The 14,453-nt window shown below is 39.5% G+C and overlaps 2 protein-coding genes across 2 annotated transcripts; one reads left to right on the top strand and one right to left on the bottom strand.

Moving 5' to 3' along the window:
* Positions 1–916: 916 nt before the first annotated feature.
* LOC116267253 (beta-fructofuranosidase, insoluble isoenzyme CWINV1-like) lies at positions 917–6,539 on the bottom strand. Its single transcript, XM_031648880.2, has 5 exons — positions 5,644–6,539; positions 5,381–5,539; positions 3,237–3,484; positions 1,978–2,068; positions 917–1,315 (listed from the first exon to the last, which is right to left on the bottom strand). The coding sequence occupies exons 1-5, from the start codon at positions 6,499–6,501 to the stop codon at positions 1,136–1,138; spliced, it is 1,536 nt and encodes a 511-aa protein (XP_031504740.2). The 5' UTR covers positions 6,502–6,539; the 3' UTR covers positions 917–1,135.
* Positions 6,540–10,221: 3,682 nt separating this feature from the next.
* Positions 10,222–14,181, top strand: LOC116267254 (uncharacterized). Its single transcript, XM_031648881.2, has 3 exons — positions 10,222–10,620; positions 10,697–10,785; positions 13,743–14,181. The coding sequence occupies exons 1-3, from the start codon at positions 10,452–10,454 to the stop codon at positions 13,875–13,877; spliced, it is 393 nt and encodes a 130-aa protein (XP_031504741.1). The 5' UTR covers positions 10,222–10,451; the 3' UTR covers positions 13,878–14,181.
* The last annotated feature ends 272 nt before the right edge of the window (positions 14,182–14,453 follow it).

Genomic DNA, 14,453 nt, shown 5'->3' with positions numbered 1-14,453 from the left:
TGGATGTAGATGAGGATCCCCACACTCAACAGCCGTTACTTGCACGATAGCTAAATTGAGCTGGTAACAAGCAGAAGGGCTATTGGTTAACTTAGTTTTGCTTATTTAAAGATTGCATATGATCAGCTTATTATGCTAATGTTCCAAGCATATAACGGTTTATATTCATAAACAAGACAAGTGCGAACAGAACAGTTTATATTTTACCTTGGCTCGTATAAGCTCGCCTGTGTATGATATATATGGCAGTTCAGTATTATATATGAGTTTTTAAACGGTTTTTACCTCTCAAATTTGGCTCGAGTGCCTTAAGCCACAATTTGAGCTCGGCTCGAGCTCAAGGTATCTAGCTCAAGCTTGGCTTGGTTCGAGCTCAAGAAGGTCGGTTAACTAATTTTTTAATGCGGAACCTCACACTTTCTGCCAACATGCCAGCCCGTTAGAACAGTCTTTTGTGATAATATGGTGAAACCTTGTATACATATTCCCTTTTCACAAGCGGAACCGACTTTAACCGCGTTAAGCCTGTTTAGCTCAATCTCAACTTGTTTATTTGGTTGAGTTCATTTCGTAACTCGAACTCGACTTCGAACTTGAGTCGAATTTAACCAAAGCAGGTTCGAGTCGAGACCAAGTTATTTCAACTCGTTTGAACATCCCTGATGGTATTAGAGGCTTTCAAATGTTTTCCGAATGAAATACTCATCCTAAAATAGGGACGAGGGTTGAGTGGAACTTCGGCTCTCGTCTGGACAGCAGGATAGTAAGATGAAATACTCATCTTGCTCAACCAGTCTTTTTTCAATCATATAATTTAGTAGGATTTGTTTTGAAGATATGTTTTTTTCCAAGTTCCAATCACATTGTTGAGGTGTAGGTTCCAAACACTTCTCAAATAGTTTTTTATTGAATACTCAGTATCAATACAAGGGTAATTGACAAGAAATGCGAGCTTGATGAACATCTTGATGGGTTAATTAAATTTTTAACATTCTTCTGCTGCAAAGGTCGTTGCCGTCTTTATAAAAAAAAACCAAGATACGAAGAAGACCCTTTTGGAGAAGCCTCGAGAGCCAGTCTTTTTGTTCGCCTAGCGTGAAAAGAAGAAGGAATGAACTCTCTTTTCCCTGGAAGGTCAGTTAATGGAAGGCTTCCGCATGGACCATGCTCTGAATTTGGAGACTGTGACAGCAGAGGATCCTTTGTTGAAGACATGGAGCCTGGCATCGTCTCCCACTGCCAGCTTCGGGTAAACTCGGGCCGTGATGCACGTCTTCCCGCCACCACCGAAGCTCTCCACTATAGAGTGATCGATCTGTACATGGCACTCAAGAAAAAGACATGAGGAGAATGAAAACTATAAGAGCTGCAGGAACCCATTGGTCGAAAAAGAGCCAAAGCTTCTACTCAATTCCTTGTCCTCTCTATTAATAATAGACATGGTTTACTTTTGATGTCTTGAGGTGTCGTTCTCACTACTTTTCAATTTGTCAGTAACCCCTATTTTGCAATGCAAGAGGTTGGCAGCCCAGACACTCAAAATAGATTGACGACCTACCAGCCCCACCTCAAGCCATTGCGCAAACGCCCATCAAGGACATTCAGCGTTTGCCAAGAAGGAAAAACAAAGAGAGAGCAAAATAATATTGGATCCAAGATTTCATTTCAATTTCTAATGGACATCACAAATCCAGATCCAAATTAACCGAACAGAATCCGTATTCCACAACATGACAAGCAAATTATATGTTAAGGTTGTGTATGTTTTACCTCAGGTCTCAGGTCCAGGGTGATCTAAGTCTTTAAATCTATAGTTTTTAACATGTAGCTTGGATTTTAAATTCATGCTACTGAAATCCTTTGTTTACACATCCTCTGTTTGTGTAAACAAGGATCTTCCAAAATATACTTTTTTATGCAGCTTTGGATCTAAGATCTAAGACTATCAAATGCAACGTAAAGGAGGTATTTACATACCAGAGTCCGCAAGGAGATGGTGCCATCAGATATGTCGACGTCAACGAAGCCTCCGTAAGTTGTCTTGTCCACGTCCGTATCAAGGCTCGACCTGCCATTTTTACGTGCATATCTAATGTTAAGCTACTTAAGATTAGGGCCGTTAGGCTTCCTTCTGCACAGAAATATAACTGCCTGCTTTACATTGGAACATTTGACCATGTTGTGGAATTTGGCAATGTAAAGGATTTAGTAGTGTTTTTTAAAAGTGTTTATTTAAGGGAAACCCATTTTTGACATAAAACCTTTATGTCATACTTTTTTTTTCCAAAGTTTCGACTTGTTTTGGACCTACATGGAACCACAGTACATCGCTTTAACTCAGGTGTCATGTTTATTATTGATTGCAGCCTAGAAGTAGCACACTGGAGTGTGACAATGACTATCGGATTCAAGGTCTTGGTTCCCTGCGCCATTTTGCTGCCAAGTTATGCTACAGCTCTTGAAACATTTAAAGGCACATTTATCCTACTATTTGAGCAACCCAATGGTAGTTGGATGATTAAAATTTAAATATTTGTAGTTAAAGAACCATGGACTGTTTGTAAAGCCACCGCAAACCATTGTTACACCATAAACTGTTAATAACAAATTTTTAAATTTTGGCCATCTTACTATGTCCAGTACACAACAGCACTAAACTTACCGTATGACTAAAATTTAGAAAATCATAGATAAAAAAAGACATAAATAATCATTAAATCCACCATAAATCGTTGCCCCAACATAAACCCTAGCTAATGAGAATTCATTAACTTTTTTTTTAACGACAAATTCTTCGATGGTATAACACAATTACCCGAGTATTGCCCAAATGAACTCTCCAAAATTTTCATTTTTGTTTAGTTAAATGGCCCAAAATACGTTTGGAGCCCCTCTCTCTCTCTCTCTCTCTATATATATATATATATATATGTGTGTGTGTGTGTGCGTGCACGTGTATGTGAAAGAGAGCACGCTATGGCAGTGGTGCACACTTCATAAGTGAGGGGGTCGATAATTTAATTTGTGTGCGTGTATCGTGTATATATGTGTGTGCATTATGATGGTGGTGATGCACGCTTCATAAGTGCGGGGTCTAATTTGCATGGTTATGTATATGTGTGTGTGCATGTATTATGTATAAGAGCCGCCAACGAGCTTACTTGGGGTTTGATAATCTAATTTGCATGGAATTATGTTTATGTGTGTGCACTATGTATAAACGCCGATTAACTTACTTGCTTTGGTCGCTGCACATAACGACAAGGAGCTTATTCCTTTCGCTCTTGTACACGCGGAAGAAGACTGCAGTTTGCTCTTGCAAGTCCTGGGAGGCCAAGACCAACAGGCCAAAGGGGCCAACCTCACCGTTGACCGAGGCACCCATCTTGCTGCATATCAGTTGTGGGCTCGCAAGCAGGTTCGGATCAGCCAGCACCTCTACCTTGCTCAAGTCTTCAACTTTGAAAGACACATCAACATCTGCCTGAAGAAAATGAAGAAGATAGAATTAAGGTCAACTTACCCCTCATAGTTTCACCCTAGCTACTACAACTTATAGCTAATGGTGTCTAGACTACCTATGTACTTACAATTGTATTTTAATGGAAAACCAAACTTTATTTGCTCAATTTGCAGAAGCTACTTGAATAGAGCACTTTTCTTTTGTCCTCAGGGTTTAGGGTTGCTTTAAGATTTGGGTAAGTCCGTGGCACACTCATCAACTAGAGTATTGCACTGCCACAATGTATAGTTCGAAAGGGTGCATTGGCAACTTCGTTCTCACCGGCCTACCACCCGACCAATTATGCTACACCCTTCGAAGTTTTATTTGTACCATTTTAAATAAGGTTGACTTACGAAACTATTACTTGGGTGCTCTTCTATCCATGAATACGGAAGCTACTGGAAGAGAGCACTTTTCGTTTATCCCTAAGCTTTGACGATTAAACTCTCACCAGCCCATCAGCCCGACCAGTTATGCTACACCCTTCAGAGCTTTATTTTATTTGCACCATTTTAAACAAGGTTGACTTACGAAATTACTTGGGCGCTCTTCTATCCATGAATAAGGAACTGTTGCTTCTTTAGTAAATCAAATTTTGAATTTTCTAAGGCTTGAAACCAACTAAAATGGGCAATGGATCATAGAAAATGCATCCATAGATAGCAACTAACATGCAAGATCAATCTCTTATTTCATTTCCATAAGTTTTGCCAATTTCTATTGCCAAGATGTACTAAAATCATGTGCGCAGGTCGAATTTGGTGATTGGAAAATTTTTAATGAACCATCATGAAACTATCCATGGTTTTTCATATTCAGATTGGTAATCAATAACAGAATCTTAATCGGACCGGGACATATTTACTAGATCTGGCAAGGACGTAATCTAATCAAAAAGTGAATCCTTGTGCAATCCGATTTTGGTGTTATAATTTCAAGTTGAGTCTCAATCCAAACCATCCAAACCTGATCAGGAGATACCCAATCAGGTCCGATATGGTATACGATGGATCTGAACGAAGTCCAATTTTCCTGACTTTCCAACAAAAGCAAAGGCTTAATTAAAACACCTCTTGATAAAATTGGCTACAAGTTCACAGAAAACACGTCTTAATTGAAAAAATGTGCTAAATATTTGACAAACAAGTGAATCGCATAAAATGGCAATTAGACACGTCTTTTACTAAAAAAAAATGCCAGAAAATAAAAAACGTGAAAAAAGGGTATTATACACAATTTTTTGTATTTTTTTATTAATTTTAATTTTTTATAATTTTCAAGATTTATTAAATGTTTTAAATTTTTAAGAAATTTGTCGAGATTTTTTCAAAATATTCTCTAGGTATATTATACCTGAGAAATTATCACTGTATAATATTCGTACATAATAACAATGGTTCTTATGTCACCAACAAGCTTGAGAATAAAAGTGCATTCAGAATCTAAAAAGAATGAATCTGAGATGTTCTTATAGCATCAGATCTGAAATCTGGGATCAATATAAAATCGTTTTTGTGTTACATAGTAGCATATCTATGTGTGTGTCAGCTACGGCGCACATCAGCCCATCAAAAATTTTGTTCCAATGGCTAAGTTATATTATGATGACTCAAAAATTATATGATGGTGTCCACCCTAAAAGAGTACATGAAATCAAGACCGATTTCTGTGTTATGGTATCACATGAAAAAAAATGTGCTCAAGGGCATTTTAGTCTTTTTATATTATATGTTATATAAATTCAAAAGGCAGTTTAGTCATTTGTCAATTATTATTATTTTTTATCCATACCATTTTCTTCAATTAAAACTAACAGTGAGTATTTAGTCATTTGTCACATGGTCCCACATATCTGCTCTCCATGAAATCCCTTACCTGGGAAGCTTGGACACCTCCAACTTGAACCGATGACCCGCTCTCAAGACGTTTAGCATTAAGCTTAACTCTCTTGCCCCGCAGGTCGTTCAACTCCTCAACCGGCCATTGAACAAGCCTGCTTCCACTTTCATCCAGCCAAATCTTCCTTGGGATTGTCTGAAAACAAACGCAGACATGACTCACGATCAGGAAAGGAAAAGCATGGAGCTGCCAAACCATGACATGAATCTTCCCTTAGATGAAGATGGCAGTACACTCACTTGCACACCAGCCCATCCCTTTTGAACGTCTTCCCTGGCACTGTCCGACTCGTTGATCCATCCCCAAAGGATCCTTCTGTTCTTCCGGTCGTCGTAAAATGTCTTCGACGCATAAAACTTCCCGTAATCGTACCGGAGTCCGGTGGCGCCGTCGGCTGATGTGTTATCCGGTACATACTTATCTTGTTCGTGCAAGTATGTACCAACAGTGTAGTAATCGATCTTATTGTCGTCCAGACTTACCTTGAGAACATGCTTGACATTGGAGCCTAAAACAGAGGTGTCCAGCCCCACGGTTCCATTGACAGAGACAGGGTAGAAATCAGGGCACTCCCACATCCCCGAGCCCTCTGAGTAATGCAAGGGTTCTTCGGCCAGCTTCCAGTTAATGAAGTCACTGCTTCTGTATAGAATTGCTAGTCCTTTCCGATCAATTTTACTTCCCACAATGGTTCTCCATACACCATCTGGGCCTCTCCAGGCAGTGGTGGGATCTCTGAAGGAGCTGGAGTTGATGCCATTGCTGGCTGTTGGGGCCATCAGAGGGTTGTAAGAAGGCTTCACCCATTCTCTGAGGAAAGGGTCATATGGGTCCTTGGGGAAGGCAATGTTTTGGAGTTGGGTGTTCGATGAATTCAGTCCTGTGTACAGGATTGCTGGTCTGTCACCTGGAAGGATGGTGGCAGAACCAGACCAGCAGCCGTAGATGTCGAATGGTTCGGAGGGGACGATTGCAGGCTCAAGAGGGAACCAGTTGATCAAGTCTGTTGATATCGAGTGAGCCCAAATTATGTTTCCCCATATGGAACCATATGGATTGTACTGGTAGAACAAATGGTAGAGTCCTTTGTAATACATAGGCCCTATGACAAATTCAGACAGTTCAGAATCAGTTTAATTCAGAAAGTAAAAAGGAAAAGAGAAAGTTTCAGATGAAGAAGATTAGCTCTTCAAAAGATATGGGGAGCTCACCATTAGGATCTGTTTACCCAAATATATGCCAGAATCATGATTTAGAGCATGAGAAAAGAGAGAGTTAATATCTGTAATAAATATTTCCAGATGATAAGCAGAAACGGTTCAATGAAAGACGATCATGTAAAATTTTCACCATTTATCCAATGCATCGGCGGCTGGAAGTGGTAACCGGTTCTGTGAAGCTGGTTTGCTGAAGACTTTGGTGATATGGACATGAGCTCGCGGAAGACCTGGTGGGATGCTTGAACTCCATGGAGTAACAAACTGCTGCAGATGAGGAAGGCCAGAACGGAGAAGAAGCAGATTCGAGAAGTCCCCATGAGAGAAAATTTGTCAAGAATCGATTGGAGAACCGGCCAAGGAAGGGATGCTTCTTATAGGAATGAGCTGCCGCCTGTGCGTGCTGTGGAGACCCGTTCCTGAGTCTCCATGTGCAGACACCGGTCATTTCTTCAAGTGTGGATAGGAGAGACCTGGTCTTGGATGACTGTTTTTTTTCCCTTTCATGCATAGCGGAGGAGCCATTTCCATCGTGCTTTCCCACCGCCATGCCGCTGTTTTCGCATCGCCAGTACCATGCCGGGGTGGCTCGCCGTCGGTTTTTTCCTTCGCCATTACCTGTTGTTCATTTCTCACCATGCCCGCCCCTAATTTGCTGCCGCGAGAACAGGAGAAGATTTACTTTTTCAACATTCAACCTCATCCTTCAACGAGCTGACCAAGCAGAGAAAGGATCAAAAGACTAAAATCTGTCAGCCTTTTCCTGTTTTCTCCAACGTTTGGGTCAGGTTTATACATGAAAGTTGATTAAATAACGAGACTTGCTGAGGTCTGATCAAGTCTCAAGTTTCTCCTTTTTTTTTTTTTTTAGATTCACCCACATCAGGCATTTCGATAATGTAAAATATCATGAAATACAACTTGTCAGCTAAGATCCTTAGTTTTATAAACCACGCGCTGTGGGCTACGTAATAGCAAAGTTCTGCCTGCCTCATCTATGATATCTAGTATCTTTGGGCATCCAGACACACTAAAAAATGTTTGAATCCAGGACCATACCCATGTCTAAATATGCTAAACATCATGAATTGAAATCTAAGTTAGGGTTGGTGTTTTAAGTACTAATCACTTCCATAGTAAATTTGAAGATGATCAACCAAGTGCCAGCCCTATCATTTGTTGCATGAATTATGCTATAGTATTGCTCTTGTAATGCTTGGCATTCAAGGCTCATCCTCTTGTTATAAAGACATGAAGTGCACTATTCTCAATTTGAGATTTATGGTGATATGAATCTCATATTGAGATTGCCCCAAAGCTTGAGAGATTCCTCTATGTAAAGGATGAATACATTTGTAATATTTACACTGCGTAATTTAGCCTTAATTGCAGTATTTAGTTGAGCCTCTTGATTTACCATGTTTGCCAATTCTACAATTCAGCAGCTATCTCCTTGCCTTTTGATGTTTTCGCATTATCATAATTTGGAGCTAGCTAGGCAATTTTATCACTTTCTATCTTTATTTCCTTCTTCCTTAATGTTAGCTAATTGATTGAAAGGGGACACATACTGGACCATGGGGCATTTATGATAGATATGATTAAGAACAATGTGAGTGTCTATCTCAATATGTTTGGTGCAATTATGAAAAGTAAGATTTGTAGTAAAGTAGGTAGCCCATGAGTATAGAAGTCATGGCTAAAAGCACTCAAATTCTATTTCAAATCCAATGAACAAGAGAGATAACTTTAGCAACCACACTAACTAATACTTGATATTTTGCTTTGATGATTGAACAAGCTACATAGTTTGTTTCTAAACAGGCCAAGAGATGAGAGAAGGTTAAATAAAGTCAGCGAAGCCCTTAATGGGTTTGTGTTCTTGAAAGTATGTTTACTTGATTTTGCTGTCTGTACTTTTGAGAAGATGTTTGCATTCAGTAGTAGTGATGCACCAATTTTAAATTTTCAACTTCCAGATCAATCAAATCCACAGGTAACGTGATTAAGTAGCACATATAACATTTGACAAGAAATTGCTTGCTTTATTGCCACTCACAAATTGAATCTACATTGTCGAAAGATAAGTAAGTTTGAAACATGGAAATTCTAGCTGCATTCAAGGCATGTAGATGAGGCGGAGGCGACTTGGAGAAAAGGCACTTAGTGGCCAAGCTTGGCAGTTTTGTTCTAATGCACGATCGAGTGAATAGAATTGGGAGTGGTTGTGAGGTTTGGATTAAAAGGTACTATTTAGAGGCCGTTGGAGAACAGTAACATTATATTATTGTCAATTATTGTCATATGCATCTAACTCGAAAATTGGTTCTAGATTCAATGGCCAAAACAGGTGGATGAGTTTGTTTTAACGCACGATCTAAGTTGAATCACGAGATGGTTGGCGTTTCTGTCGTTGTAGCATTATCTTGTGATCTCACATAACCAAATGACTTTCTCAAAAGAGGCAGAAATGTTTGTTTGATATGTTTCAATGTCCAACCATCGAAATAAAGCTCTGAATATGCAATAACAATATCACATTATAAATATATTTACATGATTTTGAGCATAAGCACGATGACATAGAAGTCTCCTCACTGCTTCTTACATCCTCATGACTTTGTAACGACTTGTAATTTCGTTTTTTCTGTTTGTCTCTTCAACATGAAGAAAATTATTCTTTTTTTGTAGCGTCCTATGATTGTGCTTGACGAAGACAAGTAGACGTTTGGTGTTTTTTTTGGAACTCTGTCTTTTTGTTCACCAACGCAGGGAAAGACCACCTCTTCCTGAAGCCAACCAGTGGCGAAGTTAGTGTAGGCAATTGCCCATGTTGGCTTCTTCTTTTATTTTTATTTTACATTAAGATCGTTTAATATTTACTATGTTATACATGTAAGTATTTCTTCAGGTATGAAAACTTATGAATCACTGTTCTTTCAAAAATTTTTCTACCTCCACCTCCACCAATGAAGCCATCACAGGCCAATCATAAATATGACTAAAGTCAACATTCCTGGCTAAAAGAAATGCATGCATTTGAGATGTCTATCATCTTTTCACAGCCCTATAGAAGAATAAAAAAACTCCAAGTAATTTGAATGAGTGGAGTGGGGAGCGTTAGGTGTCCAGTTTTCCTTTGAGTCAAGGGTTATATGTAGTTTAATTTTTTGTTGACACCTTTATAGTTTATACAATTCAAATGTAAGAAGAGCGTCACTAAAAATAGACTTAATGGAACCAAACGGTAAAATAAAATACTCTTTTTAGTGACCCAATAACTTTAAATGTAAGAAAAGTGTTACTAAAAGTAAAAGTAGGCTTAATGAAACCAAACGATAAAATAAAATACTCTTTTTAGTCACCCAATGTGTGCGCTATGTGCAGGGTAAGGAGAAAATGACATTTTGATAATTTGTTAAAAAAATAACTTCTATTAATTTTACTTTCTTTATTTTTTTTGTCTTTACACAAAAAAAAGTCCTCTAAACTAAAATGTAAACTAAAAGTATTTTAAGTCATTAACCTATTGGGGCACGAAAATGACCATATAACCAACTTCGCCAATAAAAGGCTTTTAAAATGGTTACTCCATTTCTTTATTCCGGAGTGGAGGTCTGGTGATCCCCGTTTGCTGTTCTTCGTGCACGAGGGTCGTGCACAAACCCATTGTCCCCGGTTCGACGCCTCGTTACAGAAGTAATTTGGGAGGAGGCACTGGTTGGTGGCGTGAAACCTGACGCGCCTCTACCCACCGGAGACTGAGGAGGAGAGCTGGGGCGGCTGGTTTCGCGTGGCCGGGTATCGATCAATACTCAGTACGGGAAGAGATGGCGCCCAAACGTGGGAAGGCAAAGGCTGGCGAACTCGTGCCCGCCTCGACCCAGCCTCGACAGGTAGCCGGGAAGAATACTCCGGCGTGCCTCCGCCTCGTTCCTCCGGCTTCCGTCGCCATCACCATCCACGCAAAGCCCGGGGCCAAGATCTCTGCTGTGACAGGTAACTGATCTCTCTCTCTCTCTCTCTCTCTCCCTCTCTCTCTCTCGCTATGTGGTTGTCTCTTTGTTAACTGTAGATGTGAGCGACGAAGCAGTCGGAGTTCAGATTGATGCCCCTGCAAAGGACGGGGAAGCGAACGCAGCGCTGCTCGATTTTATTAGCTCGGTAAGTACCTTTGACTTATGGATGTCGTTTTCAGCCTTTTCTTTCTTGTTCCCGGTTCTGTTTACAGTTCTATGGATGAGAATTAGAATTTTGTTTCATCTGCAAACGAGAATTGGGATTTAGATAAACGGTTTTATCACTTAATTCCACATTGCCGCGGTGGATTCATGGATTTTCGGTTTAGATTCATACTATCGAACAAAAGCATCAGTTTAACCTGGTGGAATACTAACCTGTTGTTTCAGAGTCCTAAGGCTCAATCTGGCGAGGCGGACTCCGAAGATTTCCTTGGCCTTCTTTTTTCCTACAATTCGTTTCTTTCCAATCTGGAGAGAGATTTAGGGTTTAGGGGTCTTTGTTTGCTCTTTTTGCGTGTCAAAACTTCCTTCCATTTTTAGGTTTGATCTTGTACAGAACTTCAATCTAGTTTTCTTATGGGACTTCTTAATGATACACGTCGAGGACAATGAACAGCTTGTTGTGTGCTGGTACTGCTCCTTAAGAGCAGTACCCGCGTGACAGAGCTGGCCACGTTGCAGTGGAGGAAAAGGAGGCTATGAGTTTCATTTGTCTAGGCAAAGGCTACAAAATGCCATTGCCATGAGATATGCATAAGTTAGTAGTCACCCTTTAGCTGCAATAGCGAAGGTCATTACGTTTCCAGTATTTAACTTAGATTGTCTGGATTATTTGTAAAATGTTAAAGCATGAGATATTTGCTAGGTTCATTGTTTGAGGATTTTATGCTATTATATACTTACTCTTTTTTTCGTTGTTGTAAATGTCAGCAATAGTCTGAAAATATCGCCTGAAAACATATCATGATGATATTCCACTATTTTCCTTAAAAAAAAGATCCTTTTATACATACTTTAAATGTTTGTGTTCCATTTGTTTGCTTTTTTTAAGCTGCTGATCAGTAAATTGGCTGACTCGGAATTGGCCATGAAAGGGAAAAAATATTAGAAGTTTGATTTTTTTAAAAAAAATTAAAAGTATTGAAATGATAAAAATCAGAAAACTTTTCAAAATATTTCTGGAAAAATTAAGAAGTTGGCACATAATCTCGAATCGGCCGTGGAATCAGATCACTTTGCCACCTATTCAGTTAAAATCAGCCGACTCAGGCCGATTCTGATAACATTGTTTGTGACGGGATTCGTTGCTTCATGGTTTAAACATTATTCTCTTAAGTTCTGAACTATCAGCTATTTTATAAGTTTTGGTTTCCTCTCATTCCTTTTTAACTTTTGAAAAACTTTTCAGGCCAAAGAATCCTTTTCAGATATATCCAATGCAAATAAAAATGGTATTTATTTAGTTTTTCTGGATGAGTTCAAAGGGAAACCAGACCTGGATAAAATTCCTAGTTGTACCTCCATATCCCAGACTATACCTCTGTAGCGCCGCCTTCCCATCAGAATTGAGCCACGGCTGCCCACATGACATACATTTATGTTGGTTCTAAAAATGGTGTTTATTACTAAGCATGGGCATCAAGCCGGCCCAGCCCGATAAGGAGTCAGGCTCGGGCCGGCCTCACCCCCCGAAACCCAAGACCGGCCCGACACTTAAAACCCGAGCCCGAGCTCGACTCAGGCCCAGCCCGGTTAAATTAAAAAATATATACTTTTAATATAAAATATTATATAAATATAATTAATTGTAATAAAATATTGTAATTATATATGACAATTAATAAAATATATATTAAAAAAATATTATCGGCCCACCCGGGCCGGCCCGATAATTGATCGGGCCAGCCAGGTGTCCCTTTTTCCAGGCCCGGGCCCGAGTCGGGCCGGGTACTAGGTACCCACCGGCGGCTCGGCCCAATGCCCAGGCTTATTTATTACTAGTCAACCATGTTGTTCACAAAGAGAGGCCTTGTTTTGGGAGCCAGTACCAAAATGGACATGGAAAGTGTGATGGCAATGGTAATGGGTACAAGGTGATGTCAGTGGCTTTGGCAACAACTAAACTATGTGTTCTGCAGCAAGTAAAAGTGGCAGAGCTGTTGAATACTCATTTCTTGTATGGTTTCCATGCCAAAATCTAACTCTTGTAGCATCAAATAGGAAGACCTGTGGAGATTCAAGAAATCCCTACCTCTACTCATATCACTATAGGCCAGTGCCTGAGCTGCAAATAATAGATTAGAAGTTTCACACGTGCCAGGCTACAAGTTCTCCACCTGAAAGCTAATACCAGAACTCTATCATGAGTTTGCTGGGCCTATTTGATCCACTTCATCGATTGCTAATGCTTTTGATGGTGGAAAATAGACTCTGACATGCTTTAAATCTTCTGGGAAAGTTCTTTTAGGTCTTGTAGATGCAGGAAAAAGTGGAGGTATCCAGTGTAGGTCATTCATTTGTAGCATCAATAGAGGGACGTGAAAGCAAAACAAGGGATTTTCATCTGTACGCACCTTTATGAAGTCACTGAGAACTGATGTGATTGGTCATCGAGGTCTTGTGTAAATTGACCTAATTAAAATAGAATTTTTTTATAAATTAAGAGAAGAAATCTGTGAAATTAGGTAGTCAATTTCTAATACTTTTCTGCAAAGACGACCCTGAAAGCACTGCCAATCAGTTTCATAGTGATGACATGAGCCCAGAGCTTAAGAACACCAAAAGAGCATATTTGATGCCATAGAGCACAACGTTGTTTCATGTTAAAAACTTTCTGTTGCTGCCTTAAACTGGATACTTATTTGTACTTTCAGCACAAGGTTCGTGAGCTTCCATAGTCTTCTTTCATTTACATTGAGTCTGATTCCTCGGCAATTATGGCTGATAAATTCTAGCATAAAATATTTGCACAATTTAGGAAATCCCTCCCTCTCTCTCTCTCTCTCTCTCTCTCTCTCTCTCTCTCTCTCTCTCTCTCTCTCTCTCTCTCTCTCTCTCTCTCTCTCAATTTTACATAAAAAACATGCATGATGTTGACAGGTTCTAGGATTGAAGAAAAGACAAATATCCATTGCTTCTGGTTCAAAATCCAGAGACAAGGTTGTAGTTGTTGAAGATGCTTCCTTGGATGCCGTCTTGGATGCCTTGAAGAAAAATTGCAATTGCAATTCATAGAATTTGGGGTATTGGGCAGCAGGTGTAAATCTCTACCAGTTGATGTAGCAAATGCATTAGAATGGATGATTTGTAAAGCATAAATTTTTTGTCGGCTTTTCTTGAGCCTTATTTCAATATCCTGTTGTAGCCCAATAGGGTGGTCTAGGGCTTTCATGAGAAGCCTTTTGTATGTTACACCACTCTGTTCGTTCTTCAACTAGTTTAACAAAATCAAGTTTTTCTATTTCAGTATCGAATGGTTGTCCGTACATTGCGAAGGCAGGAATAAAAATATTCTTCTTTTTGTATAGCTTTAACAAAACTCTTATTTCCCTACGATATGATTCTCCTATGAATGATATGTTTAGACTTCAAGTTCTTATACTTTCTTCACATTTGAAAATCTGGTTCTACTAATCTAGCACCTCAGACTGTCGAAGACCAGCTGAACATGCCTTACATACCTAAAGGTCACAAAGTTTCTAGCTTTTGCCACGCATGTTTCGATTTAATAAGTTGCAGTAAGCTGTGAGAGATTCATGAAGCGAGAGTCAAAGCGATTGCAAGGAAGGTGGAGTATGAAATCAACAGGCA

This window comes from Nymphaea colorata, chromosome 13 (genome assembly GCF_008831285.2).
Source record: "Nymphaea colorata isolate Beijing-Zhang1983 chromosome 13, ASM883128v2, whole genome shotgun sequence".
In the NCBI taxonomy this organism is placed as follows: Eukaryota; Viridiplantae; Streptophyta; class Magnoliopsida; order Nymphaeales; family Nymphaeaceae; genus Nymphaea; species Nymphaea colorata.
Note: the sequence above shows the minus strand (reverse complement) of the source record. Positions and strands in the feature narration are given on the sequence as shown.